At 39.0% G+C, this 26404-nt stretch overlaps 2 protein-coding genes across 2 annotated transcripts in view; one reads left to right on the forward strand and one right to left on the reverse strand.

The window, feature by feature from the left end:
* Nucleotides 1-12023, forward strand: part of NUBP1 (nucleotide binding protein 1) — a 22120-nt gene extending 10097 nt beyond the window's left edge. Inside the window, exons 3-10 of the mRNA XM_014519825.2 lie at nucleotides 998-1066; nucleotides 2738-2770; nucleotides 3538-3628; nucleotides 5248-5402; nucleotides 8923-9033; nucleotides 10415-10517; nucleotides 11316-11399; nucleotides 11851-12023. Of these exons, the coding sequence (XP_014375311.2) occupies nucleotides 998-1066; nucleotides 2738-2770; nucleotides 3538-3628; nucleotides 5248-5402; nucleotides 8923-9033; nucleotides 10415-10517; nucleotides 11316-11399; nucleotides 11851-11894 (690 nt within the window). The 3' untranslated portion in view covers nucleotides 11895-12023. The remainder of the gene's footprint in view (nucleotides 1-997; nucleotides 1067-2737; nucleotides 2771-3537; nucleotides 3629-5247; nucleotides 5403-8922; nucleotides 9034-10414; nucleotides 10518-11315; nucleotides 11400-11850) is intronic.
* A 147-nt stretch (nucleotides 12024-12170) lies between these two features.
* On the reverse strand, nucleotides 12171-26302 carry TVP23A (trans-golgi network vesicle protein 23 homolog A; the record flags this gene model as incomplete). The annotated part of the gene is made up of 7 exons (XM_025203489.1): nucleotides 12171-12405; nucleotides 13494-13553; nucleotides 14541-14669; nucleotides 16575-16703; nucleotides 17372-17461; nucleotides 19527-19671; nucleotides 26196-26302. Coding segments are annotated over 6 exons (660 nt in total), but the record flags the coding sequence as incomplete, so codon positions are not given.
* Nucleotides 26303-26404: the final 102 nt, after the last annotated feature.

Raw genomic sequence — 26404 nt, forward strand, 5'->3', positions numbered from 1 at the left:
TGGCTCATCCCTGCTTCTCGTCCGCTTCCCCCCTCCCCCCTGCTCCGTTGCCACCACCTGCTGAGGGGTGTGGGGCAGGCCATTACAGCTCCATCCGTGCCCCCACTCTGTCCCCTGTGTCCCCGCCGTCATGGCGGTACTCCCCTGCTCCGTCTCCTGTCCAAATGCTCTTGAAGCACTCTGGTTGTTTCAGTCAGCCAGTCGGAGTGCAAATGAAGTGTTACGGACAGACTAAGGCTTTATAATATTAGAATGTTGTAATGCAGTATTACGGTGTCATATGAAAACTTGCTCAGCCCTACAAGCACTGGAATGTGTCTAATTTCAAACATTACAGGTTCATAACCTAGATGGTATTAAGATTGTGCAGCTAAAGTTTTTTCCAGGTATCAGGAAACGAATATGTAGTGTTCCAGTAGTGCTGGTGTTAACATACTTCATAATTTTTGAGGTACAATGACTTTTTTATTAGCTTATATCTTTCCACTTTTTTCATTACCATCTTTTTCCAACACACTTTTGACTTTGCGATACACCCCAATGCACCTGTTTGTGCCCCACAGTTGCACGTTTTTTATTTCTAGGATGTGCATGGAAAAACAAGTCATTAGAGTAGGATGCCACAGCAAAAATTGACTTAGGCTTGATTTTCAAGCTCATCTCTATGCCTTAGAGTGATGGGATAATTAAGTCTTTCTGCTTAGCCTTTTAGTTGCCTTTTTGTAAAAGCTACTAGTTAAGATTCCAATGGGTGCTTGCTGAGCTAATAGATAACTGTATTAGGAATGGGTCTAGTACTACAACTGGATCTCCAAAAAATTATTATATTTAACCTCAAGCTAGTACTCCTGTGTTCAAATGGTCCATTTCCTGTTATTAATCCAAGTTAAACAGTTTCTAGTTCTAAACTCATTTTAGTGTTTGCTTCTAACAGTATAAAACTTTGCAGGCATTTTATATAAACTTTTATTTCCTATTCCTCTCCCCCTTTTTTCAGGTTGCTTTGCTGGACATAGACATTTGTGGTCCATCAATACCTAAAATGATGGGTTTAGAGGGAGAACAGGTATGACTTCTTTTTTGGTTGTTTTTAAAACAGGCTATCACAAGCAGCCTTACAAATTATTGATTGGGAGCACCTTTGGCATGTTAATTTTGTTAAAAATAACCTGTACACAGAAGCAGTTGCACGTACGTCTTCTGCAAAGTGCACAAATCATACAAGTGAAAAGTTAAGGCCAGACAATGTCGTACAGTAGACTTTTTCAAAGACAGGTACTGCAGAATGGTATGATACTGTAAAACTGCAAAATGATGAAGCCTTAAGAATAACTTTTTTAATTAATATTTTTCATAGCTTTTCCAAAAGATACTTCTTTAACTTCATTTTACAGATGACACCTTGTTGTGGGTTGAATTTTTTGAAAAATAAGGAGTAAGGGTGCACTGATACAATTTTTTTGGGGCCGATACCAATGGCCAATTTATTAACAAGCCATATTGGCTGATACTGATCCAATTGCTGATATGCAAGCCTGGCAGTTTGGAGAGCAGTGTCGGGCCAATAAGTCTGTTAGGGTGTAGGGGCATGGGGCGGTGCATATCAAAGCCCCCGCAGTGAGGGAGTGAGTGGGGCTGGGGCAGCAGCAGGTGCTGCTCAGCTGGGGTGGAGCCAGGGATAGAGCCCCAAGCAGCTCATCTGGGGGGTGCAGGGAGGGAGGGGGTGGCCCCTGCTGCTGCATGCACCCCTAGTGGAGGCATGGAGGCACATGCCCCCTGGACCTGTGCATGGGACAAGGGCGGGCTGCTGCTGTGAACTGGGGCTGAGGCTGGTACTGGGCTCTACCTGCCAGGGAGGTTGGGCCAGGGCAGTGGGTGGCCACAGCACTGGAAGGGGGGGGGGCGGGCTATGGCAAATTTTGGGGTGGTTGTAGCCTACCCTGTAGTGCCCCCTCTCAGCGCTGCCGCTACCAACTGGGAGAGCAGTCCTAGCCCAACTCCCTTGCTGGTAAAAGCCTGGTGCTGCCCCCGGCCCCAGTCTGCAGTGGCAGCCTGCCCTTGTCCCACGCAAAGATCCAGGGGACATGTGCTGCGCGCCCCCCCACAATGGATCCCCCAAGGGTATGTGCAGGAGCCGCCTCTCAGACAAGCCACTCTGGGCTCTGTCCTGTGCCTCACCCTGTCCTGGCTGGGTAGTGCCTGCCCCAGCCCCTGCCCCACTCCCTTCCTCACTGTGGGGGGCCTCTATGTTCTTCCCCCATACTCCCCCAACAAACTTAACAACTAGACGCTGTCGGGCAGACTGCATGCATGCTGCGGTTGTGTCCATGCATGTGGCTTTTATCACTGATGTTATCAGCCATATCGGGGAAAAAAAAGCCAATTGCTGATAATGTCAGTTTTCCTTTTATGGGTGCTAATACGATATGGACCGTTATATCAGTGCAGCTCTACTAAGAAGCAGCTACAATATCTGAGGGCTGTATTGTAAATTGTAAGGCGGCATGCCTGCAGTCATAGTCACTCAGTTTTTACTTCAGTAGAATGTATTGTTTGCTGAAGAGTTCAGGAATTCAGGCATTTTGCAATTTCTTAAGCTTGGCCATTTGGCTGTCCAACGGCATTGATTGGACAGCTTGTTTCTGAGCACCAAGCTTGAAATATAGCTTGTTTTAGACATAATTTGTATATATGCTTCTTACAGAATTATTTTTTAACTTAATGTTTACATCGTCAGGTTCATCAGAGTGGTTCTGGATGGTCTCCAGTGGTAAGTTAGCTCTGTGTGTGTGTGGAATTTTTAAAGCTTTTCATTCTTGTTTGCGTGCTCGTATTGTTTTTTTATTTAAAGAATTATTCTTGGGGCTCGAGAGAGAAGAGCAAGTATTTAGTGGCATGTTTTCTTCTACACACAGAAGTTCTGCTCTTTAAAAGACTACTTTTTAAAATCTTTAATATTTAACCTAGTTCAGTCTTAAATATTTAACCTAATATTGAACATTAAGCTTTACATTTCTTTTAATTTCAAATAGCTTGGCTATTCAAAATAAAAAGTTAACTTCCTTTTTTTCAAAAGGAAAAGGTTTCTGCCACTTCAGTTTGGACAAAGAAAATAGAATAGTCAGGTTCATTGTTCTTATGTACCTACATGATACTTCACTTTTCTAAATAGAAAATATTGATGATAGCATGGCCTCTATGAGCCAACAAATATCAGTTTGAGGCTAACAACATGCAGACAAACCCGCCATTTTTTAATTACTGCCTCCAAGGTGTATCCTGCACACAGAAACCTTTGTTGAATGAGGAAGGATGTGGTGTCTTACTGGCATGCCCAAAAGAGATTCTGCAGAACATTGTTGTAGTAATTATAGTTGGTTCTGTGAGTTTAGAAAAGGCTCTTTAAGCTATAAATGTAGTCAGATTATTGGCTGTTCTATAGAAATCGTGTACAACCTTTTACTCATGAGAAAAAATGAAGTGAACAAGTTAAGTGCTCATAAACATTAACTTAATTTTCTGCTTCCTCTCGTTTAGTATGTTGAAGAAAACTTAGGTGTCATGTCTGTGGGATTCTTGCTTAGTAGTCCTGATGATGCTGTTATCTGGAGAGGACCCAAAAAAAATGGTCTGTACCTTGTGTGTATTTTCAAAGATTATTTTATCCATGGTGATAGCCTATTGATGTTTGGATAATGCTTCAATCTTTTTCCTATAAAATTTGGTTTGGATTAGGTGTTACTGATGACCATAGATGAATGGAAATCAAAGATTCATCGTATGATCAAATTAAATATCTTGAATATTTCTGACAATAAAATGTAAATTTTAAGTTTCAGAAAGGGTAAGCATTTATATTTGTTGACTGTTGCTAATACAAATCTATATTAGCTCTCATAATGATTCATAACTTTGATATACATGAGTATCAAACACTTAAACCTAAATTAATTTAAAATCTGAAAAAGAAATAAACTTTTCATCTGACTCAGTTCTTTAAAGGAAAAATAAGTAGGAAACTCTACCTGAATTGGTTAATAATTCAACATGTAAAAGCACATCACTTATTGCATGTGTAAAATAAAAATAATAATAATAAAAATAAACTAATAGGTACAGAGAGCTTTGCAGAAAACCTCTCTCATTTGTTCTTTGTTGATTACAAATTTATTCTGATAAGCATTTTTTTAAAGTGTATCTTTTTTGCCCAACTAAACATGTGATCTTTTGTTACTGCAGATTTAATATGACCCTTTTTAAGTCCCACTGCACGTTTCACTTTCAAATGAATAGAAAGCAATAATTTAGTAGACTGGAATATACTTAAATATTTTTTTCTTAAAGCACCATCCTGAAATGTTGTTTGACAGTTGGTTTAAAATATGGAAAACTCTGAATAGAATGCTGCACCGGACTGTGCTTGTTATGATTATGATGTGAGGCGGCTGTTGAATTGCTGCATCTCAAGCCCTTCTGGGTGTTTTATACGTGTGCTCCAGAGGAGGAGAGGGGGCTCCAAAAACCGCTTTAATTAAAGCACATGGAGCATCACGTGCATCGGCTTCCCTGCAGGCTTTAGTTAAAGAGCCCCCACTGCCATTTTTAACATGAGGACATTGTTGCATGTGATGCTGGAGCATGGTAATTACCACACTCCAGCAGACTCAGTTAATCAAGTCCGCTCTGATGTACTGTAATTACAGCATATCAGAGCAGCCTTGCTGCACGTGTATAGGCGCCCTCTATGTCTAATACATTGATTTAAAAAAAAATAAAATTATTTTATTTACTTCATGTGCAGCTTTAAAAATAACAGCGTTTCCACAAACGACACAATAGCCACTGTTCCTCTCCTTATCTTGTCTTTGATTGGAACTAGGCAATTCTGATGCTGGACATGAAGAGAATTTAGCTGACATTCATTTGTGGTAGCTCAGCAGGAGCTACCAGGAGTAAAAACAAAAGTCACAGAAGTCAATAGATGTTTTGAGTAGTTGGTGCCATTTTTATTTAGGCTAAATTTTCAGAACCTAATAAATCTTGAAAATGCATGACTCCTTGAATAATAGATTTAATGAATCAAATTCTGAAACTGTATTCAGCAAAAATGTTCAATAAAGTCCAAGACTTTTGATTATATTGGGAATTTCTGATTATGTCTACCTTATGTTAACAGCAGAACTGTATGCTTACTATTCTGAACTGTGAAGTTTTGAAATGTCAAGTTTTTTACTCTAAACATTTTAGGATTGATCAAACAGTTTCTTCGGGATGTGGATTGGGGTGAAGTTGACTACCTGATTGTAGATACACCCCCAGGTACTTCAGATGAACATCTATCTATTATGCAATATCTTGGTGCAACACACATAGATGGGGCAGTTATAATCACCACTCCTCAGGTAAAAGAACTATAACTTTTTAATAATTACAAATAAATTCCGAGGCTCATATTATTTAATTTTAGAAAAAATGGTTATAGCAAAGTCTAGTTAAGATGAAAGATCTGTCATTGAATGTAGACACACAGTAAGGTAGAGTGAATATGTCCATCTGTGAGAGAGGAGGATTTAAATGGCTTTAATGCCATTGGAATTTTCTTTGATCAGTTCAGGAATACAGCCAGCATGATCCCATCTGTCACAAAGTACTGAGTACAAACCAAAGTTTTGAGATCTAGTTATACTGTCAGTTTGCTCTGAACATCAGTATGTTGATTTGAAACAAAAATTAGCTGAATAAATGCCATGCTGCTCTGTGTGGCATTTTGAAGTAGTCTTCAGTATCATAAAACTATGTCTATATAGAGCTGTCAAGAGAAAACATTGGAAAGCAAGAAAAGACTTAAGATGCTAGGGAATGTTGCCTTTTTAAAGAAAATGGAGCTTTTTAATATGGCTTCCTTTCTTGTGATTTAAAACAAAAAGAAAAGAAGAGTCATTAGGATTGAGGTTAGTGGCAGGAAACTAGGAAAATTAGAGAAATAGAGCTGAAGACTGGCAGGTTTGGGTCTGCTGCTCAGTAATAAACTGATAATGGCAATCCAGCACACAGTGGAACCAGCTACTACAGTAACCATTGCCACACACTCCCCTTGGAAAGAGAGGCATACACTTCTCAATATCCAACAATAAATAATGATCAAGTTAAGCAAATGGAAAGGAGCTATATTAACCATAAACTGGAAGGGCTACATCTGCAAGGCTAATGCAACTCTCTGCCACCAGCTGTTTCAAGGAACTCAAGGATGGACGTCATATTATTCATCCTTGAACTCAACTAGCACCTCAGCAATTGTTTCCCTATCAACTCCAAGAAAATCTGCGTAACTGCCTCCACTATTCCCACTCTAGGAACTTCTTATGTGCTAAGATGCATGAAGTACCCTGCATAGGCCCATCCTATTTAAGCATACTACTGTCAGTGGAGGAGTATCTGCATTCCTAGGAACCATCCTCAAGCTACTTGTTACTTGAATTTGTCCCCATGATTAGACTTCCTTAATAAAATCCGCAACACAAACCACCTCTTTGGCACTAACATCCTTCCCCCTATAGACATCACTGGCCTAGATGCTAACACAGAGGTATCCCAGCCTGTCTAAAGTATCTACAAGACCATAGATCACACTTTCAACTACAACATGCTGTGAAACTCCCCCATTTTATCCTCACCAAATGTGCTAGTTGCTTTGAGACCCCTTGAACAAGACTTTGGAAAAATGTACTACCAAATCCATGCACTGTAGATCAGTGCTGCTCGACCTTCTGGCCCAGAGCTGGATCCCATGCAAGGAATTGGCACACTGGCCCAACCCCATGCACTGGATCCGGCTGCAGAGAGACCCTGCATAACAGCCCCACTGCAGAGTGGTGATCTAATACACAGCACCGCATCATCCAGCCTGCAGGGCTCCCCATGGGGATAGAAATGTGGTGACAGGGGAACAGTAATTAATGCTTCCACTAGCCAATTTTTGAATCTGCAGGAAGCCTTGTAGGCTGCATAACACTGCTTCACAGGCCAGAGGTTTAGCACCCCTGCTGTAGGTGCAATATAAATGACATATTTGTTATATGGACTAAATGCCTGGGAATCATGATTGTGGGCTTGATTTCCATGGTCAGTTTAACCCTTACCACCCTAATGTCAGCTTTTATATATGAGCCATAATCAACCTAAAGAATGGCACTATGAAAACCATATGCAAAAAACCCCAAAACAACCCACCAAACTCCACAAAATCAGTAACCATCCCAAACTCAAGAAGAAATTTAATATCTGTAGCTACATCTTCAGCTATCACTGCATCTGTTCTGATAAGAACGGTGAGGTAGGTTTCATGAACAATCTAAGAACAACCTTTACCTACCAAAGACACTCCAACAAATACGGCATCTTTGAACAAGCTATTCAAAATATTGTGCACAAATCTGGCAAGATATAAAATTGTAAACCTCCACCTGGTTATCACATACCATTCCATATTGGAGCCTATAAAAATATAATTAACAGTTAAGTCACACTTTGAAAGAAATTTTCCCAGGTGCCCTTTCCCTGCTAGCTCTCCTGCCTTCTGAACAAACACCCCAATCTCATCAAAATCACTGTCAAAAGCCAAACCTCCACTGGCCAACACCACATGGAACAAGAACTTACCTAAACAAATGCAGAACCTGCTGACAGATCTCTACTGCCAGCACTATCCATGCTTCCCACAACAAAAATATTAGAATCTAAGGGATCCTATGTCTGCCTATCACAGAATGTGATGTACCTCATCCAGTGGTCCAGATAACCTGATAGAAACTATGTGGGTGAAACTAAATCATCACTACACTCTAGACTGAGCTCACAGAAAAACAGTAAAAGATGAAAAATGTCCAGTCACCAGTGTGAGTACATTTTTCACAGAACAACCACTTTGTTTCTGACCTCCAAGTCATTGTCCTGAAGGAACCTACACACTACCTTCAGAAGACAGGCCTGAGTATAAAAATTCCTAACTTCACTAGAAACTATAGCCTTAAGGAAATACTATGTTTATTACAACCTACCTCCTCCTCCTCCTAATCTTCTCTTTGCTTAATTGGTGATAAGGACTAAAACCACTTGAAAAACAGCCATTAAGAGTTAGGTTTAACCATAGCAGCTTTTCTTCACTTGGTCTGTAACTAGTTCGGATGACTATTGAAGCAAATGGAAGTTAGCTGCCTACCTTGCGTTTTAAGGGGGCAAATTAATTCATAGTTGGGAGAGCTGTTAGTAAAAGATATTCTCATCTCATAAATACTTCTTGCTTATTCTCTGGCTATCCACTATGGATATTACAGGAACAGAGGGAGAGGTGGCAAGAAACAAATGGAGCATTATGGAGGAAGTATATGTAAAGAATGCAAGGTTATACGATTGAAAAAAGCCATTGGGAGGTGATCGCATTACTTGTGCGAGAACATTTTGAGTTCCTGTAATGTATTTCATTTTAATTTGGAAATAACAGTAAACTGCTTCCCCTTTGTCTTCTCAGCATTCTCAACTGATGTCTTTCTCTATAACAACAGGAGGACAATATTTGCATAAGTTCTATTTTAAAGAACTAAAGCTATTAATGTAGGTGATAAAACATTGATATGGCTGAACTGATTTCATTGTTTAAGTCGGATTTAAACTTGTCAGAAGAAAACTGAAGGAACAGAAATAGTTTGCTTTATCTTTAGTCCACATCAAGTCATAAAATCTCTTTATTCAGTATAAGGGACAGTAGTTCATATTTTCAGAATTTGAAGTGAAACTATTCCATAAGAACTCTTCTTTGAACAGAGGCTTGAAGTCTTCTTTACTAGGAGGTTTAGTTTTGCAAGACAACTGCATAGGTGAATGATACCACTATCAAAATAACAATTAATCCTGAATTATTGACAGGAAGTGGCCTTGCAGGATGTTCGGAAAGAGATCAACTTCTGTCATAAGGTTAAACTGCCAATCATCGGTGTTGTTGAAAATATGAGTGGCTTTATATGCCCAAAATGTAAGGTAATAGTAAACTTACTACCTCTATTCACCCAATTATGTCTAGATATATGTATTTGGGGTATGTAGTTAGTGATTGTGGGAGTGAAGGGGATTTTTTTTTTTGGCCACGTCAGAGTTGTCTGTTCGTCTGATAACTGGTTCATTAAGAGAATCATGTGGGAAGTAGTCCAAAAAAAACCTTTTGCTTGCTGCTGTTTCCATCAAGAACACGTACGTACATGTACATTTATCCTTCAGAATTTCCTGAGGCCAAGGTTCCTAGATCTGTGTTTCTTCAGTAACAACACTGTGGAGATAATAGTTTCATCTTAAAGGCTTCAGCTACTTTAAGGCAATTTAAAAGTTATGCTTGGCGTCCATCATTGAATAACAAACTTGCTTTTAGATCTGCCCTTTTCTTAAATACCTCTCATTCAAAGAGCTCATTATCTGGCATTTCTGAATATCTCTTGTGAATGCAGCTTGTGGGGTGAGAGAGACTTCTTCTGAAGTGCTGTGTGATCAAAAACTTGCTGCTTCTCCCTTGTCTACTTCACTTCTAAAAGTTTATCCAAAATTATAAATGTTTTCTTATTCCTGGCAGTTTCTCCTGGATATTGAGTTCCTGATAAATCTTTTAAATGAGTAAGCTTAAAATGCATTGTTTTGTTTTTGCAAATAATTCTGCAACTTTTAGAAGCATTATGGGCCTTAAGTGTTTTTTTTAAAGCCACTCCCAAGCTGATGGCATGTACCCATTATAAAAAGATTATGAGAATTAGGAGAGAGAAACAAAATTACAATATCTTGCCTACCTGGAGGAGGATTGGGCAGTGGTAATGACGCAGCTCTTGATTTGCTATTAATGATGACCTACAAGTCTCTCTTGAGAATGCTGCCTTGGCCTCTATCCCATTGTCCACTTAAATATTTAAATGCTTGCAAAACTGGGAATCATTCATCTATCACAACTCAGGAGTCCTAGATATTGGATTCATCCAAAATTCAAGCATGTTTTGTTTTTAAATCCCTCACTTTTATTATATCAACATTCAAAAACTTTAAAATGTGGATTGTTTGTTATACACATTTTAAATTAATGGTAACTTTGAAAGTAAAGGAGCAGTCTGATGCATTCTTTTCAGAATTTACACATACATATCTAAAAACATTTATTGGGAAGAAATGATTTGTGTAGAACATCAATGTGTTTAGTGGTCACATGCCAGGAAACTACTTTAAGCAGCCTTCAGAAAGCCCAAAATGTTTAGTCTTTCTAATCTTAAATGAGATTTCAGTATCCCGTGATGTTTCAGAAAATATTGTTATGCACAACTGAAAGTGTTCTTAAAATGGTCTTGGTTGCAAATCTCTCTCTTTGTTTTTATTTCCCCCATTACAGAATGAATCTGAAATCTTTCCTCCAACAACAGGAGGTGCAGAGACGATGTGCAAAAATTTAAATGTTTCTTTCCTGGGTAAAGTGCCTCTAGATCCTCAAATAGGTAATCTTTATAGTGCACATTTTAAAAAGGCAGAGGTGTCTAGCAGTAGTTTACAGTGCTCTGACTTTGTTATCTTAGTTTATCAAATAGGCATTTAGTCACTATTTAAAAATCTCTGTTCTAAATACCATTTCCCAACATTGCTTTTACATTAAAAATGTTGATAAATGGAAAGATATTGAAAACAGTAAGTTGTTCTGAAATGAGCAGTGATAGTCACTTTTGTAGCTATAATAATATTAGCTTTTACCTTTTATTGGAACATGTAACTTTCTCTCTTTGGCAAGTTGCTCATTTACATTGAAGACTAGATGAAACCAAACCCATTAGAAGGAAGAACAAAATTTTGTAAACGCTAATGTTTGATAAAATGAGAGCTGTACTTTTAAAATTTCAGCTACAAAAGTAGTTCAAGTCGTGAATCATGTTGGAATTGTAGTGGATGTAATCTGATGTGCTGCCTAAAGATAATTAAATAGCAGATGATATTATGGAAGTTAATGTAAAGCAAGACCAGGTTGGTATTGCCAAATAAATTCCATGGAAGTAAAGAGCAGCATCCCATCTAGGCAAAAGAGAACGCATTTATAGTCTTTGATTTAGAAATATCAGGGCCTCAATATGATAAACATAAATACCTGTGAGAACTGCTACATGTAGCTCTATAGACGTGGTTGATACAGGAAGAAATGTGGTAAGAACAGCAGAAGCTCTTGATTGATTCACTAGAATTAAACATCATTGGGAGTGGGTAACTTTTCCATAGTTCAGTAGTTATCTTAATTTTTCCTCCTCCAGGAAAAAGTTGTGATAACGGCCAGTCATTTTTGTCTGAAATACCCGAGTCCCCAGCTACATCATCTTACAAAAATATCATCCAAAGTAAGTAGCTCATGCTAGGAAGCTTGTGTTTGGATACTTTTCCCAGCTCACAGTAGTTACCTTACCAAAATGTCACAGGTGCCTACAGCATGACCTTAGTCAAACCCCACCATTAATAATCCTTTAATTGCATGCATTTTGTATGGTTGGTTACCAAAAATTTCCTGTCCACTTATTCTGACAAAATAGTTTTAATACTTCAAACAGGCATTTAAGGGGAAATTGGGTAATTTCCTAATCAGTAATATAGTATAATTTAGTTTCATATTCTTACTCACATCCACCTCCAGAAGAGTAGGCAGATAGATAGTACTCAAAAGGGCATGTAGCACATGTGAAACTTTTCCAGTCATTTCAAATTAAGCAGGGTAGTTTGAAAGAAAGCAAAACAACCCTAAGTTCATGGAATGTCCAGAATACTAAACTCACTACTATTCTGTTTACTTTTCAGGAATTCAAGATTATTGTGGTTTACACCAATCTCAAGAAAAGTAGATCCAACTAGTGAATGGACTTTATACATATTTCATATTAATTATAGGAAAATAATTTATGTCCTGAATGATCAGAATCAAATGTAAAGAGATCTCCTTTTCTATTTGCAAATAAATTTTTGGTAATTAATTGCTGCCTCTTAATTTTCTGTTTTTATAGTTTGCTGTTACTGTAACATACTAATGGCCATCTAATCCAATTGATGCTTTGAAGTTTGTTATAACTGTTCATCATACAAGTGCAAAGCTTTGGATAAATATCTACTTTAGATGCGTACGCATAGCATTTATTCAGAAATTTATACATTAAACAGTTTGTTTTCATTGGGACATACATAATGTGTTCCATTTACCTATTAGTACTTTCTTCAAGTCTTCTGGAGATTAACTGTAGTGTATATTTCCATGCACTTGCTGAATAAGATCACTTGAATACATTTTTCCTTCGACTAACAGACTTACGCTGTAGTTCTCAATTTAGTGTTGACTTCTCTCAGGACTACAGTGTCTTTCTGGGAAAGGAAAATGATGACATTATCTAGTGGGAAAATATCACTAGCCAGAGGCAGTTTCTGTGTTAGTCTTCAAATCGGCCAACAGGGCAGGGTGGCACTTTAGACACAAACTGGTTCAAAGAAGCATGAGCTTTTATAAGCATCAGTCCACCATTCTACCTCACCAGTTAGCTTTCATAGCCAGCAATCTATTTTGTCAGATGCTAATGCCCCTCTCATCCATTTAGTCTAGTTGTTCTCAACCTTTTTAGACTCAAGACCCATGTCAGAAAATGCTTTCGCTTGGGTTGGGTTTTTTTGTTTTGGAAAAATAGCACAATTCTGTTGCAAAGAACATAAAGACCACAACAGGCCAGAATGTTATTTGACACCATGGTTTCCTATTTTAATTCTCCAGGTTTATTTTGTGAATCTTGTGTAGCACCTTGGCAGAAAAATCACTGAGTTAGTCTCTAAGGTACCACCCTGCCCTACCTTCTGACTGGCCATCTTTAGACAAGATGTTGTTTTTCCCTTATTTGTAATAGTTGCACTCCAATTTCTTCTAGTTGGAAAAGATTAATTCCATTTTCTTTCAAATTAAATCAGTTCAAGTTTAACTATATGGTTACTCAACAAAATGTGGCGAGTTTAGGGAAACTGCCAACTCCAGAATGTAATGAAAGAAAAGTTTAAGTCTGAACACTGACTAATCTCTTGGTAATTTAAAGGTGCTGAACACTTAAGGGCAGTACTGTGTGGTCAGAAATCCCCCTTTAAGATAAGTTGATAAACTTCTTAAACTGAAGCAAAGCATCCTTGCATAGCAAGATCAAGAACTTGCCTTTACCGTGAATTAAAAAGATGTAGATTTTCTTTCTGACTCTGCCTTTTTAATTTGTTAGTTTGTATTTCTTTTTCTTATCAATTTTAGATCTGTCATTAAAAAGACTCTGGCCAACTTTTTTTTCTTGACCAGACACATTTTGTAACTACTGCATAATGCTAACATCAGTATATTTTATAAAAGTAATAAAAACTTTTCATTTAAGAAAGCAATTTTTTTAAATCAGGTTTTCCTGCATCAACCCTATGTATTTGCTCACCTAGTGGTTGTGCATTTCCATACCCTTCAAGACAATCTTCTGAAATTCTTCTGGTCTGTCCTGTGGAATGAGCAGAGGAAATTGACATTTTGTGGATGCAAAAACCCCATACTGGCAGAAAAAATTATCAGGAACTGAAGTGCTTAACTGGCCCTCATGGCTGTACCTGGGCATTTGCAGGAATCATTAGCAGATGCAGCTGAGAGGACTTAAATTTTCTTTAAAAGGAGCAATGGAAACCTCAGTGAGTTGGTAAACCTACAGCTTGAAAAAGGAAAAATAGCTAGCTCCTGGGGTGGGCCCCAAGAAAATGAAGACCAGGACCAGCAAAGGTAAACCCTTTGAATAGCTGTGCTGCAAGGAACCATAAGATGCTTACGTAAAGGGGTGAGGGTTGTGTTTTGAGGAAAAAATGTCGCTTAGGTACCCCAGAGGATTAGGACTTAGAAACAAAAAAAATGTGGTGTTGAGAAGCCAAGTAGGTAGGCATGAGTGTCTAGAATTTTCTGGATAACTGCTATCTGAGAAGGGGTGGGGCTAAATATGGGGCTGGAGTGCTGAATTTCAGGAGAGGTGAGCAGACCATTACAGGGCCTGAAATAACAGGGGAACACAGCTGTGGTGCTATAAGAGAGTGCACTGGATAGTGGCTCACTCTCCCACATTACTCAATATCCTAAAACCAGAATGCATGGGGAAGAGTTGCCATCACATTCTACACTTAAACAAATCTGCTTCTATTGGCTCTAACCTAGAGTGAAAAATTCATAGGAGATTTCCCTCCACCAAAAAGATGACCTGTAACTGTCCTGGAATTCATTTGAAAGTTAAAGTTCACCTTCCAGGGAAACACTTCCATATATAGCAATCCTTTTCAAGACTGCTTCAGACTTTTCTTCTTCTTAAGACTACTTGCCTCTTTCTCCAGTGAATCAATAACTGTAAAATCCTAAAATCATCCATGCAAAATGTAAATCATCATGTTCAATTTAATTAAAAGTGGCTGTATGTCTTGCAAATAGTGTTGGTTGTTATCAAAATACTTACTCTTTGAAACATCTGCTGTGATAGGAGCCTGGAAGTTACTTGGCTGATGCTTTTTTGTCCTCCTAATTTACAATGGATGTATCCATATAAGTTAGCAGTTTGAAGGGAGATTCCAGCTATCACAAGAGCCTAGAAATAATAAAAAATTTAGGATGATTAACATGTACATTTAAACTGCATGGTCATTTAAACCATAAAAAAATTACCTCCAATAATTCAAATTTTCATTTTGGAAAGTTAATTAGTAATGTAGTACTCTTTCATACTATTTAACTATGATTTAACACATCCAGCTGCAGAATTTGTTTGGCAGAGTTAATTTCTCACTTTTCTTCTAGTTAATTTTGTCTGGCTACAACAGAAAAGTTTTAGACTGGAGAGCTAAATCTGTACTGCTGGTTGCTGGGAGTCTAACTAAAGGGATGACTAGCCAGTCTTGGAGGGGTGAAGTTAAGAATGATAATACCTGTACCCCACCAGAGGCACGACCTCTAGTTGGCAAGTAGAGATTCTATATCTTAAGGCTTCCACTGGATCTTTGTGACTTAAAGATATCATGAAGTACAAATGTGACTTATTTTAAAGGATTCGGGTTTTTTATTTCTTTTCATCGATTTCTAGGGTCAGAAGGGACCTTGTAGATCATCGAGTCTGACCCCCCTACTCTAGGCAGCAAGTGCACTGGGGTTAAATAACCCAAGCTAGGTGCCTATTTAATCTCTTCTTGAACACCTCCAAAGTAGGGGAAAGTATGTATCACCTCCCTTGGAAACCCATTCCATATTTTGGCAACCCTCACCATAAAGAATTTCTTCCTAATATCCAATCTAAATCTACTCTCCTTTAGTTTGTGGCAGTTATTTCTAGTAACCCTGAGGGGCACCCTGGTAAACTGTCCCCTATTCTCAGCTGACCCACCCTCAGCTGACCCCCCCCCCCAATGAGTTTGTAGACAACCACAAGATCCCCCCTCTGCCTTCTCTTGTGGAGGCTGAAGAGATTCAGCTCCCTCAGTCTGTCTTCATAGGATCCTACCCATAGGCCCTCAACCATATGAGCAGCCCTTCCCTGAGCCCTCCCAAGGTTATCCACATCCCTCTTGAAGTGTGGTGCCCAAAACTGGACACAGTACTCCAACTGCAGCCTGATCAATGCCACATACAGGGGAAGTATCACCTGCTTGTGATGCACCTGCTAACGTAAGAAAGAGTGCAGTTAGCCTTACTTATTACCTCATCACATTAGCAACTCATGTTCCTTTTTGCATTGACTAAGACTCCGAGATCCCTTTCCACTGCCGTGGTACTCAGAATAGTACTTCCTAGTCTATAGGTGTATTGGAGATTCTCTCCCCAGGTGCAGCACCTTGCACTTATCCTTGTTAAATTGCATCCTATTCTGATCCACCCATTTCCCCAGTCTATCCAAATCTGCCTGGATTTGCTCCCTGCCCTCTAGTGTATTAACTGTACCCCATAGTTTGGTGTCTGCAAATTTAGACACCAGTGCCCACATCTGTCTAGGGAGAAACCGCCCCATCCACCACCGCTCCCTGGGTGTGTCCCATAAGCCATTTTTTCACCCACCTTACTGTGAAAAAATCCACATCACAGCTACTCAGTTTGCTTGTAAGAATTGGGTGTGACACTGTCGAAAACCTTTTTAAAATCCAAGTAAATAACATCTATCTCCACCCCTGCATCTAAGCACTTTGTGACCTGGTCGTAAAAAGAGACTAGGTTAGGTCAGGCAGGATCTGCCTGCTAGAAACCCATGCTGATTTCCCCTTAACATTGTGTTGCCCCCCACAAATATGATCCTTTATGATTTTTTTCTAAGGTCTTGCCAAGAACAGAGGTGAGGCTAACCGGCCTATAATTACCTGGATCCTCCTTCCTCCCCTGCTTGAAAATAGGTACCACACTGACCCCTTTCCAGTCTTCTAGAACCTGTCCTGAGTGCCACAAGAACCCTGTATTACAATGGTCTATTACCACCAAATTACTTGCAGTTGTTGCTGTATGACATGCTTACCAGCCACTTCAGCTTTAAGGAAAACAAGGTGCTAAAAAAGAACAGGGTCCAAATAATGGGGCAGATAATCAGACCAAGCCAGAAGATACGAGCTTCAACTTCAGTTGAGGCAGCAATGTTTGTAGAAACCTTTAATAATAATAATCATCATCATCATCATTATAGAGTAACAATAAAGTATTTTTCAATTACTGAAAAAAGCTAAACTGTTTACCAATACTTGGGTCTCAGGGCACTGCTTTCAGAGTTGAGTTGTATTCTTGTTTCTACTGCTGTTTATATATAGGTTTATTCTAGCTGACTAGTTCTTTGTGGTAGACTATGATTTTTTCTTAAACTGGAATTCAGTTAAATTAAACAACAGCAATATGGAAAAAAATACACATACACACACAACTTGCAAATACTACTATTTGTATACACACAAAAATTTATGATGCAGGTCCTTAACGGTGAGGCACTGAGACATGATTTTGTTGAGTAATTAGTTAAGAAACTAGCATTTAGTTGGTTTGTTAGAATGCATGTCTATGTTCAGAAATCGAAAAGGAAGTACTCATGAAGTAAAAATCTCACTGTTCATAACTACTCTAAAATGATGAAGTACCTTGGAATTGTGATGTTCAGCAAATTGTACTACCTAAGAAGTAATGTCAGTGATATTTGTAAAGGGATTAATGTACAGCATTTTTTTCCAATGGACCATTCCATAGTCAGAGAACTCAATTGTATTTAGTACATCAGCTTTCCTGTCTTAATATATGTGGTAACTTGTGTATTGTTACTACAGCTCTTACCTTTTTTGCTTCAAATACCCAGTGGCTTTTTCCATCTTCATCAATCTGATTCCACCATCGTAGCCCAACCAAGAGTCTTCCAGTAACATTCTAGGATAAAGTCATTGCTGAGTAATTCACACAACAGACACCAGTTCTTTCCAAGTGCGTGATTTTGAAACTGGACATTTAAAATTAATGTTTAAAATGAGTTATGAAAGCTATGCCAACTTTCAGGGCAGGGGTGAAGGTAGGGGACATGGTAACTGAAGGCAGGTGAGTTTAATAGAAGTTTAGAGGCCTGTATTCCCATTTAAAAAAGGGAATTGGTGCTAGAGCATTATCCTTTGGATTACATGGGGAAATTTGCCTGCCTTTCCCAAGCAAGATTACAAAAGTTGTTTATGAGGGGACATTCCCAGGCTTTGAAAAAGAAAGGGGAAATCCCAATAAGATATAAAACGCACTGAAAAACGGAACATTCATTGTAAACAAGCAAGTTGCACAGATTCAAACAACAGGTTAGACATTAACCTTTACATACAAATGAATGCCATAGCAATTTTTCACTATATTAGACATTAATGTGCACAGGAGAAATAACACATGCATGCCTTGTTCTACCTCTACTTTTTCAGAAGCTCAAGATTTTTTTTGGAAAATGTTACATACACGACCAAAGGCCCAAGCCTAAATTAAAATAAAATCTAAACTTTGCTATTTAATGTAAAAACAGAATTAATTATTTTGAAAGAAAATAAAATATTCTGTGTGGATAGGGACATCCATATAATTTATAGGTCAGGTTTAAAAAACAAAAAAAAGTCTTAAGGGATTTTTTTGTCCTGGCTCCCCTAAAAAAAAAAAAATCCTAGAATTTAGGGAGATGGAGTCAAAATGTGAACAGAAAGCATTGAACAGATTAGAATTAATCTTATTTTTTTTCCTTTCACCAGCAATCTTTTTAGATTACAATTTTTTTGAATGACAGAATTTTATTTCAACAAAGTGATTTTTTTCTACAAGTCTGTCACATCCAGAAGACCCACCACACCAATGCAACATTGCTACCGTCTGCCATTCAGATTTTTGGATAATGGCCTTACTCAGTTGGGGGGGAGGGGAGGGTGATTGCAAAATGGCAGATCTGGCAGGTGGTCCGACTCTCTTTCCTAGCAGCCCCTGCCCACGTGGCTGCAGCCAGTTTCCATGGAGACCCCAGGTGCAGTGGTGACATGACAGCATGGGGCCAGGGTTTCCATGCACTGGCAAGGTAGGAAGCTGCTTCAGGGCTGGGGCTGAGATCTTGCAGCAGTGACAGCATGGTCTGGAGACCAGAACTGCCCTGGCTCCAGACTATGGTGTTATCGCCAGATCGCCTGCTTCCCGCCCATCCATGTGCCCTGCCAGCACTGCTGGGGCCGGATTCCATTGAAACCCTGGTCCACACTGTCATGGCTCCACTGCACCTAGGGTATCCATGGAAACTGGCCGCAGTGACAGTGCAAAAGCTACTGGGAAATGGAGTCTGCTGCAAGCCTGATCTGGCCCGTGAGTCAAACTTTGCCCACCCCTGGCATAACTGGACCTCTCTATAAACCAAACAGGGACTGTATATGTGCAACAAAATTCTGGGCAGGGAAGGAAGTCTACTCCACCTGCACAGATCTGACTATTAAGTCAATGCCTTGGGTTGCTCTGTAAGTAATCCTTTCTAGTTTCCCAGTTCTTGGATAACATAGAACTACATTAAGCTTATAGATTCCTTCTGCAGTTGTTTCAAATATTTGGTTTGATTTTTAACTTGAGTGCTTAGACTCTGGACTTGTTAACACATGATTACAGAAAATGAAAAAATATCCAAAGATTTTTATACCCCTTGCTACCATTTTTCTTACATTAACTGCTTCTTTTGAGTCTCAAACCTGCTGCTGTTTACATTGAATAACTAGGTCAATAATGAGGCATTGAGCCACCTTATCCAGTCTCAGAAAGAAGCCACAAACATTTCCTCTGAGGTAACTTCCTTACTACTTTAATATTTGTAAATGCTGTTTCCATTTTGTTTAAAGAAAAAGATTACTGAATTCTTTGAGTGTATTTGGCACATATTTGTTTTTTCTTAATTGTAAACAAAACACTTTCAAACTCAATTACTGGTTCAGAAATGTCTTACCTTAACTGACCAAAAGTCAAAGGACAGAAGGAGGAGAATAGTGACAAAACAGGCAACAAAGCTTTTGCTGAACCAGTCACAGAACAAGTAGGTAACAATAGCACTCACTCGGAAAAACAGGTGGAAAAAGGTAGCCAGTGGATGCCTAGGAAAACAATCCAGAACACTTACTAACTTATGAGACAAAGAAATAGGATTATCATGCTTACTAATGATGCAGTTACACTTATGAAATGCTCCTGTAAATTAAATTTAATTTTCAATAACATCTGTCAGTTTTCAGTTAGTGGCTGCTATGAGAGGACGTGTCAAATGCGCACTCATATATGTGCTTAATTCAACAAAGGCATCACTTTCCCAGTGGTCTTCCTTCCCTTCATACAGAACAATAAAATATATACAACACTCCTTCATCAAGTTGTATCTGTTATTTCCAAAAGGAGCCCATGTCAGCACTTTGATTTTTAAGCATCCAGATGTCAATTAAGTACTTTGATCTGCTCAGTATTGCACCAATATTTCAATTAGCACAGTAGGGCAACAAAAATAGAAGTGCAAGGTAACAGACAGATTTATTCTATTAAGAACTGTTTTGAAAACAAGACAGTCTTAAATTATAAAAGCTTGTATATTTGAAATGGATATACCTTTTACATGGAGACCATATTAAACTCTAATAGTGATAAAGGAATCTAAATACTTCAAGTACTCACTGTGAGAGGCAGGTCTGAACTAGAGGTACTAATGAATTTCTATCTGAAACAGTGCTTATTAGTTCCACTGGTTTCAACTAATGCAAGCAAATACACAAAACCTAATTTTGCCCATTTGGAAACAAGGAGAAATGCTAGAGGAAGGAATTTCTTAGTCTGTAGGGCTAAAAAACAGACAACCACCTTTATTTGCATTTGAGCATTGTGTCTTGCAGCAAACTCAGGACCTTACAGACCAACAAGCCCCCTGTCCCACATTAAGTACCTGTGAATTATTGTAATTAACATTTTGCCTCTGAACAATCCTGGCTAATTTGATTTAATTGCCATCTAAGCCTAGTGTGTAAATGACTGTGCCAAATATATGTTGATGCAAGTCATATCTCTAGTCAGGGCCACATTAACTCAGTTCTGTTTTTAGCCAGAATAAAAGGCCTTAGCTCAGAAAAAATCCTACCTGTTTTTAGCCTTAAAAGGGATTCCAGTTTTAGGGTTCTGCTACTCACTACCCTGGACTGGAAAAAACACACGAGGCATCACCAATTAGTCCCACTGTCCAATTTTGCAAAGAATACCAATATGCTATGTACAAGACTACTGCATATCTCTTCTTTGATCCTCCAAAAAAGACATGAATTTAACAAATAAAAGCAAAGCCTTAAATTTGAAAAGTTGCAGTAATCATGGGGAAAAGACCCACTGCTGGGTTTATCATAGTAAGTTTAATGTTGCCTAAATATAAAATACTGGAATGGTTTCTATGAGGCCCCGATTAATTAGAACATCTAATAAAGTGAGCCTTCACCCTACAAAAGCTTGTGCTATATACCCTAACCAAAGTAGATATACAGTGCAAATCTATGCTGCTTTCTAATTAAAAGCAATGCCAAGTATTTGGAGGATAATCAATTTGGTTCAAGTCTGAGGCTATGGGAACACTGATTAGTAAATGAAAACATCTAGCTGTACTAGGACATTGACAAGACAGGTAAAGGCAAAACTTATGGAATAAGTCTTATTCATAATGAATAAATTAAATTACTTCTGAAAATGAATAGATGTTATGTTTGTAGATGTTAAAAGTTAAATGGAAGACTACTTGCAACTCAAGAAAATAATAAGTGAGAGGGCCAATTCACTATTGCCCATTGTGTACAATTATCTGTCTATACATCCTAAGTTTTAGTCTAAGCTTTGAGTTACAAGTGGCCATGTTGACTTCCCCAGAGTCTAATATTTTAAAAAGTTATGCAATAATATATAAGGCTGCTATTAAGTGTGACATAGCAGTGTTCCCTGTTAATTTTCTACATCTAGTCAATTTACAATTGTAGGGGTTTTTTTATTTCTGCCAATCAGCAAACTAACACTAGAATTTAAAAACTCACTAATCAACAGCAGTAACAGGAATTCTGTTATCTGTCTGAAATCTACATTTCATTTAAGAATTGTTTAGGATATGCTTGTAAGATAGAATATTTCATGCTTTTAGAACAAAACCAGCAATAAAATGCTTGCAGAAGTAGTGAACACAATTGGTGAAGTAAGTGTGATGCTGGGACAAACCAAGCAAGCAATAACATTTTATATAAATCAGTCGCCCACATTATGATCATACCCACATTAACCTCAAACTTTCCCCAAATCCTCTTCTCGGTTACGTTAACCATGTGACCCTGAGTGGTGTTTTTTCAGTTGCTTGTGAGAGAAAAGATGCAATTAATGAAAATTATCAAAATCTTAAGTGACTGTGGGTCTTATCTGTGTCTTGACTTCAATCCAGTAGGGGTATTTCATGTATTTTTCTTGTTTTAACAGCAATTCAGTATAGGCAATGTAAAGAGTTTTAGCTAGATAAGTCATTGTTAAGGTATCTGGAAAAAATGCACAAATCAAATGGACAAGTAACCACTGGTACAGTACCACTTAACACAAGGCCTTACATAATACTGGACTTGGCATTTCTCTGACTTTGCACTTTGATGGGTAGGAGAGGTGACTCATAGGGACTGGCTTAGATTTAGGATTTTTTTATAGGAATAAGGAATAAAAGAAAACTGTTTATTGTAAACTTATAATTTTAGTTTTGCACAATGCACCAAAGCAAGCAATTAAAATATAAAACTAGATAATGCTCTTCAAGAGCAGATTTGTTAATAATTAATTACACTAACCTGGGTGTTCCCCTGCAAGGGATGTTTTTAAAGAATCTTTCATAGGGAGGATATATACGGAAAAGGAAAAGGATTTTGATTTACCTCAGCCTGTGAAACAATGCTGCTACTTGTTTCACTTCCCCACAAGACACACACAGCTCCTTTACAGAATGGAGTATCACCATTTTTTCTTCCAAAACAATCCTTCCTCTCATAATCCTAGCAAGCAGCTTTGGGCAGCTTACAGAGAAGCAAAGATGAGATGCATACATCCTATTACAACTGTTTTAAACTGTAGATGTCTGCTGAATTTGTAAAATCCACACAGCAGAGAAACTTGTATTAGGGAAAATGTGAAAACCAATCATCAAAATAGCTAATCATGGTTCAGGCTCAGCCTCCAGTGGGGAATAAAAGGAAGGCCTGAGGAATCTGAAAGGAGTTCTACAGGTAACAGGAACTCCACACTATGAACTCTGATAGTAGGGTGAGAAAGGGAGATATTTCACACCCAGCAATTGTAAGTAACAGTAAGTCCAAGGAAGGACTGGTAATAAGGCTAAGAGATCTCATATTTCAATTTTTTCCTTACTGACCAGGAAAAACCATCACTACTAGACAACAGAAGGGTCTATATTGCATTCAGTTATGAAGTGATAAATGAACAAAGGGTAGAATAGTTTGTTTTATGGTTCTAGATCTCTATTAGCTTCTTGGGCTATTGTATCAGGACTGTGATCTTATGTGGTTGCACTCAACTCAGAGAGAGAAAAGTCAAGTGGATCTATAAGGGGATGAATCCCTTTTAGGATATCTTTCCTTACAAATGAAATCTAGGTGCAAGAGGCTTTTATATACTAACCTCTGCAAGTCTGGCAAAAAAGTTGAAAAGATAGTTTTATGTAATGCCAATGTCTCCCTCCTATCTGTAAGAAATGTTTCACAAAATCTCCATAACTGTATATGCTGGATGTGTTCTCCCATTACTACAAAGAGAAGTATATTTTTCTGTTTTTTTTAATATCAACTACAATGGGTTCCCCCTTCGTGAGAAATTCAGAATGTAAAACCACAACAGCAAGGAAAACAGCATAAATCTGTCTCTCACAATAATTTATCACTGGTTATAGAAGTCTGTGGTAAAAACAGGAAGGCAGATTAAAATAAAATGAAAGGCAGCCTATTTGGCTGGATGATGATTGACTTCTGCCTCTAAGTTCCAGCAGCGGTAGACCTCTCCATTTTTTATTACTATGTTAGACAAAACTGAGCACAAAAAAGGAATATTGTGTTCAACAGTTTGATTTATGTTCATTATGGCATCCTTCTCTGTTTCTGGATGACTGAATGACATTGACCAGTTTTAGCTGATTTATATAAGCTGTGCTGACCAAGTATGACTTACTGTTGAGCTTGTAGCATATTGGCCTTTTTATAGGGACTTTAGTTGGTCAAGAATCTATGTATTAAGCTAGATTTCCAGACTTGGTTTGGCATGAACATTAAACTCAAATAATTCTACATTAATATATATTCAGCCATTATTCCAAAGGATCTCAACCTTTACTTATTTCTTTAACTACCTACTATCATAAACATCAGCTGTGGAAATATCTGTTGGACTGTATTTATTCTTTTACTTCAGAGCTAGCAAATTAGTTTCTAATTCCTTTTCTGTATACATAAGATTCTTAATTTAAAAATTCCCAAGCAGATAACAGCAATGAAGTGGATGTAATGAAGGCAACAAAAATTGTGTCCCTCTTGAACAACAATAAATGTATAGCTTCCTAAATCAATCTGTAGGCAAACAAAATTAGTCTAGACTTAGGCCACATGCAGACATTCAGTTTCTCCTGAGAGTTGCTGCTCGCCCAAGAGAAACATTGAGTGTACAATGTTCAAACTCTAAAAGCACAGTCTTACATTTTGAAAAGGTAAGCATAGCCTTCTGCCTACACAGAGCCCCAGTATAGACTGTCTGGGCACATAAGCCACTCAGTTGTGTGTTTTGATCTAAATTTAAATCCTAAGAAATGCGGGAATAAGAGGAATGGGGAATCTTTTAGTTGCTTTGGGTTAAGTATACTGCTGGTTTCAAGTCCCTTTTTTTCCATTTTCTAAGCGGAAATGGTTTAATTCACGTATGTCTTTGCATCTGAAACTCACATGATTGTGAGATGAGATGAATGAGCACAAGAGGATGTATGACCTAAGTCATGTTTAGTTTTCCACTTCCTAAAACATGAAGAGATTTAGTTTTTCATTTTCCTATCTAAAAGCACCAGGATAACCATGCATACACTGAGACATAACCAGCAAAATTTAATTATTCTTCTCCTGTAGTACAACTTAAGTGTTACATGCTTCTAAACTTAAAAAGCTTGGACAGCCCCCGCTGGAGCAGTTCACAAAAAAAAAAAAGATGGAGGAGGTGCTCAAGTATGTTACAGACGCTGTGAGCACAGATGTGACTAGTGTGCTTACACTGAAGTCAGACCGAGTAGGGCAAAGTGGTATCTTAGACTAACTGGTTCAGAGAGGCATAAGCTCTTGTAGGCAACAGCCTATGTTGTCAGATGATGCTGTGAACGGACTAGCACAAAAAAAAGACTTCATGGGATGCAAATTGGCCAGGCTAGGTTTTTCTAGTTTTTATAACTATCCAATTTGCAATGGAAACATTGTTAAATACAGTCGATGTAATTTTTAGAACCTATTTTGAGATGTACCAGTGAAGGGAGTTGCAGATGTTTAAAAGGAGGAAGTGAAATCACTCTGATTTAAAACAATGTCAAGACTGAAAAGCTAAAATCTTGTTTTTTTTCTAGCCCACTTTTTATTATTGTACTCAAGCAAGAGTTTCTACTTTCCTGCTCTTGAAAGAAGAGGCAAGCTTTTCAGCAATGTTACCTTAATCCCACATTGCCCTAAATAGGTGTAGAGTTAATTTGATCCCATGAAGTACATTTCTAGCTTCCACTGAACACTATTTTCTGGTTTTTACCATTGTTTAAACAAAAGCTTATTTTTAGGTTTATTTTTAGGACAATAGGTTGCCCTTTAAATTTTCTATTTAATTAAGTCCGATATGGGATTTAAAACTCCACAGTAACTTGGTGTAGCTGAGAGTAGCTCCTGGACTAAAGGCTACTGCTGGGAGGATGTTTAACTTGGGAGTGCATGAGCAGAGAGAGTTCACAGAAACAGGTGTGCGCAGGGATAGGCAATTCCTCTCTCGGTGTGCGTTTCTGGGGCACTAGCACCCTCGGTCTTATAGGTACCCTCGCTGTGCGCAAATGCATCAGCAACTCGGCCGTGCACACCCTGACGTGGCTTCATATTTCCCCGAACACCACACAAAGTTTTGCACCACATGAGACCGACCAAATGGGAAGTTAAGACAAGGTGGAGCGGGGCCCGAACATCACCCCACCGTGAAGCAGGTCAGCGGGGTGCTCTCATCCTCTTTCCTTCGTGTGAGAATTTCAGAAACTTAAAAATAAGCTTCTGTGGGAACGTGAGAAATCAGCTCGCCTTCGAGAGCTTCTGCTTCGCCTTCCTGTGATGCAGGCGAGGGCACGACTCTGCCCATGTGGCACCCAGGTCTCGGTGCCAAGGAGCCCGGCTGCCCCGGGCAGGCGCAGATCCGGCCTGCTGCACGGACACGCCGATCCCTCCCCTTCCCTTCCTGTCGGCACAGGGGCCCGGCGCGCGCCGGCCAGTGTCGCCTCCTCCAGCCCCTGCCCTTGAGGCCCTGCCCGGCTCCTCGCCCTGCGGGCCCGCTCGCCACCCCTCACCTGATCCGGGCTTTCCTCAGCCTCAGCTCCTCCTCGGCGCCGAAGTCCAGGGACACGTCCTCGGTGTCGTCCGCCAGGGGCTGCAGCGGAGGGACAGGGCCCGGCGGTCACGTCACGGGGATGGAGACCCCCTCCCCCCGCTCCCCTCCCCCCACGAGCCCTGCCAGCTTCATCGTCCCGCGCGGAGCCGGCGCGGCCGGAAGCTGGCG

Source organism: Alligator sinensis, unplaced genomic scaffold (genome assembly GCF_000455745.1).
Source record: "Alligator sinensis unplaced genomic scaffold, ASM45574v1 scaffold73_1, whole genome shotgun sequence".
Classification (NCBI taxonomy): domain Eukaryota; kingdom Metazoa; phylum Chordata; order Crocodylia; family Alligatoridae; genus Alligator; species Alligator sinensis.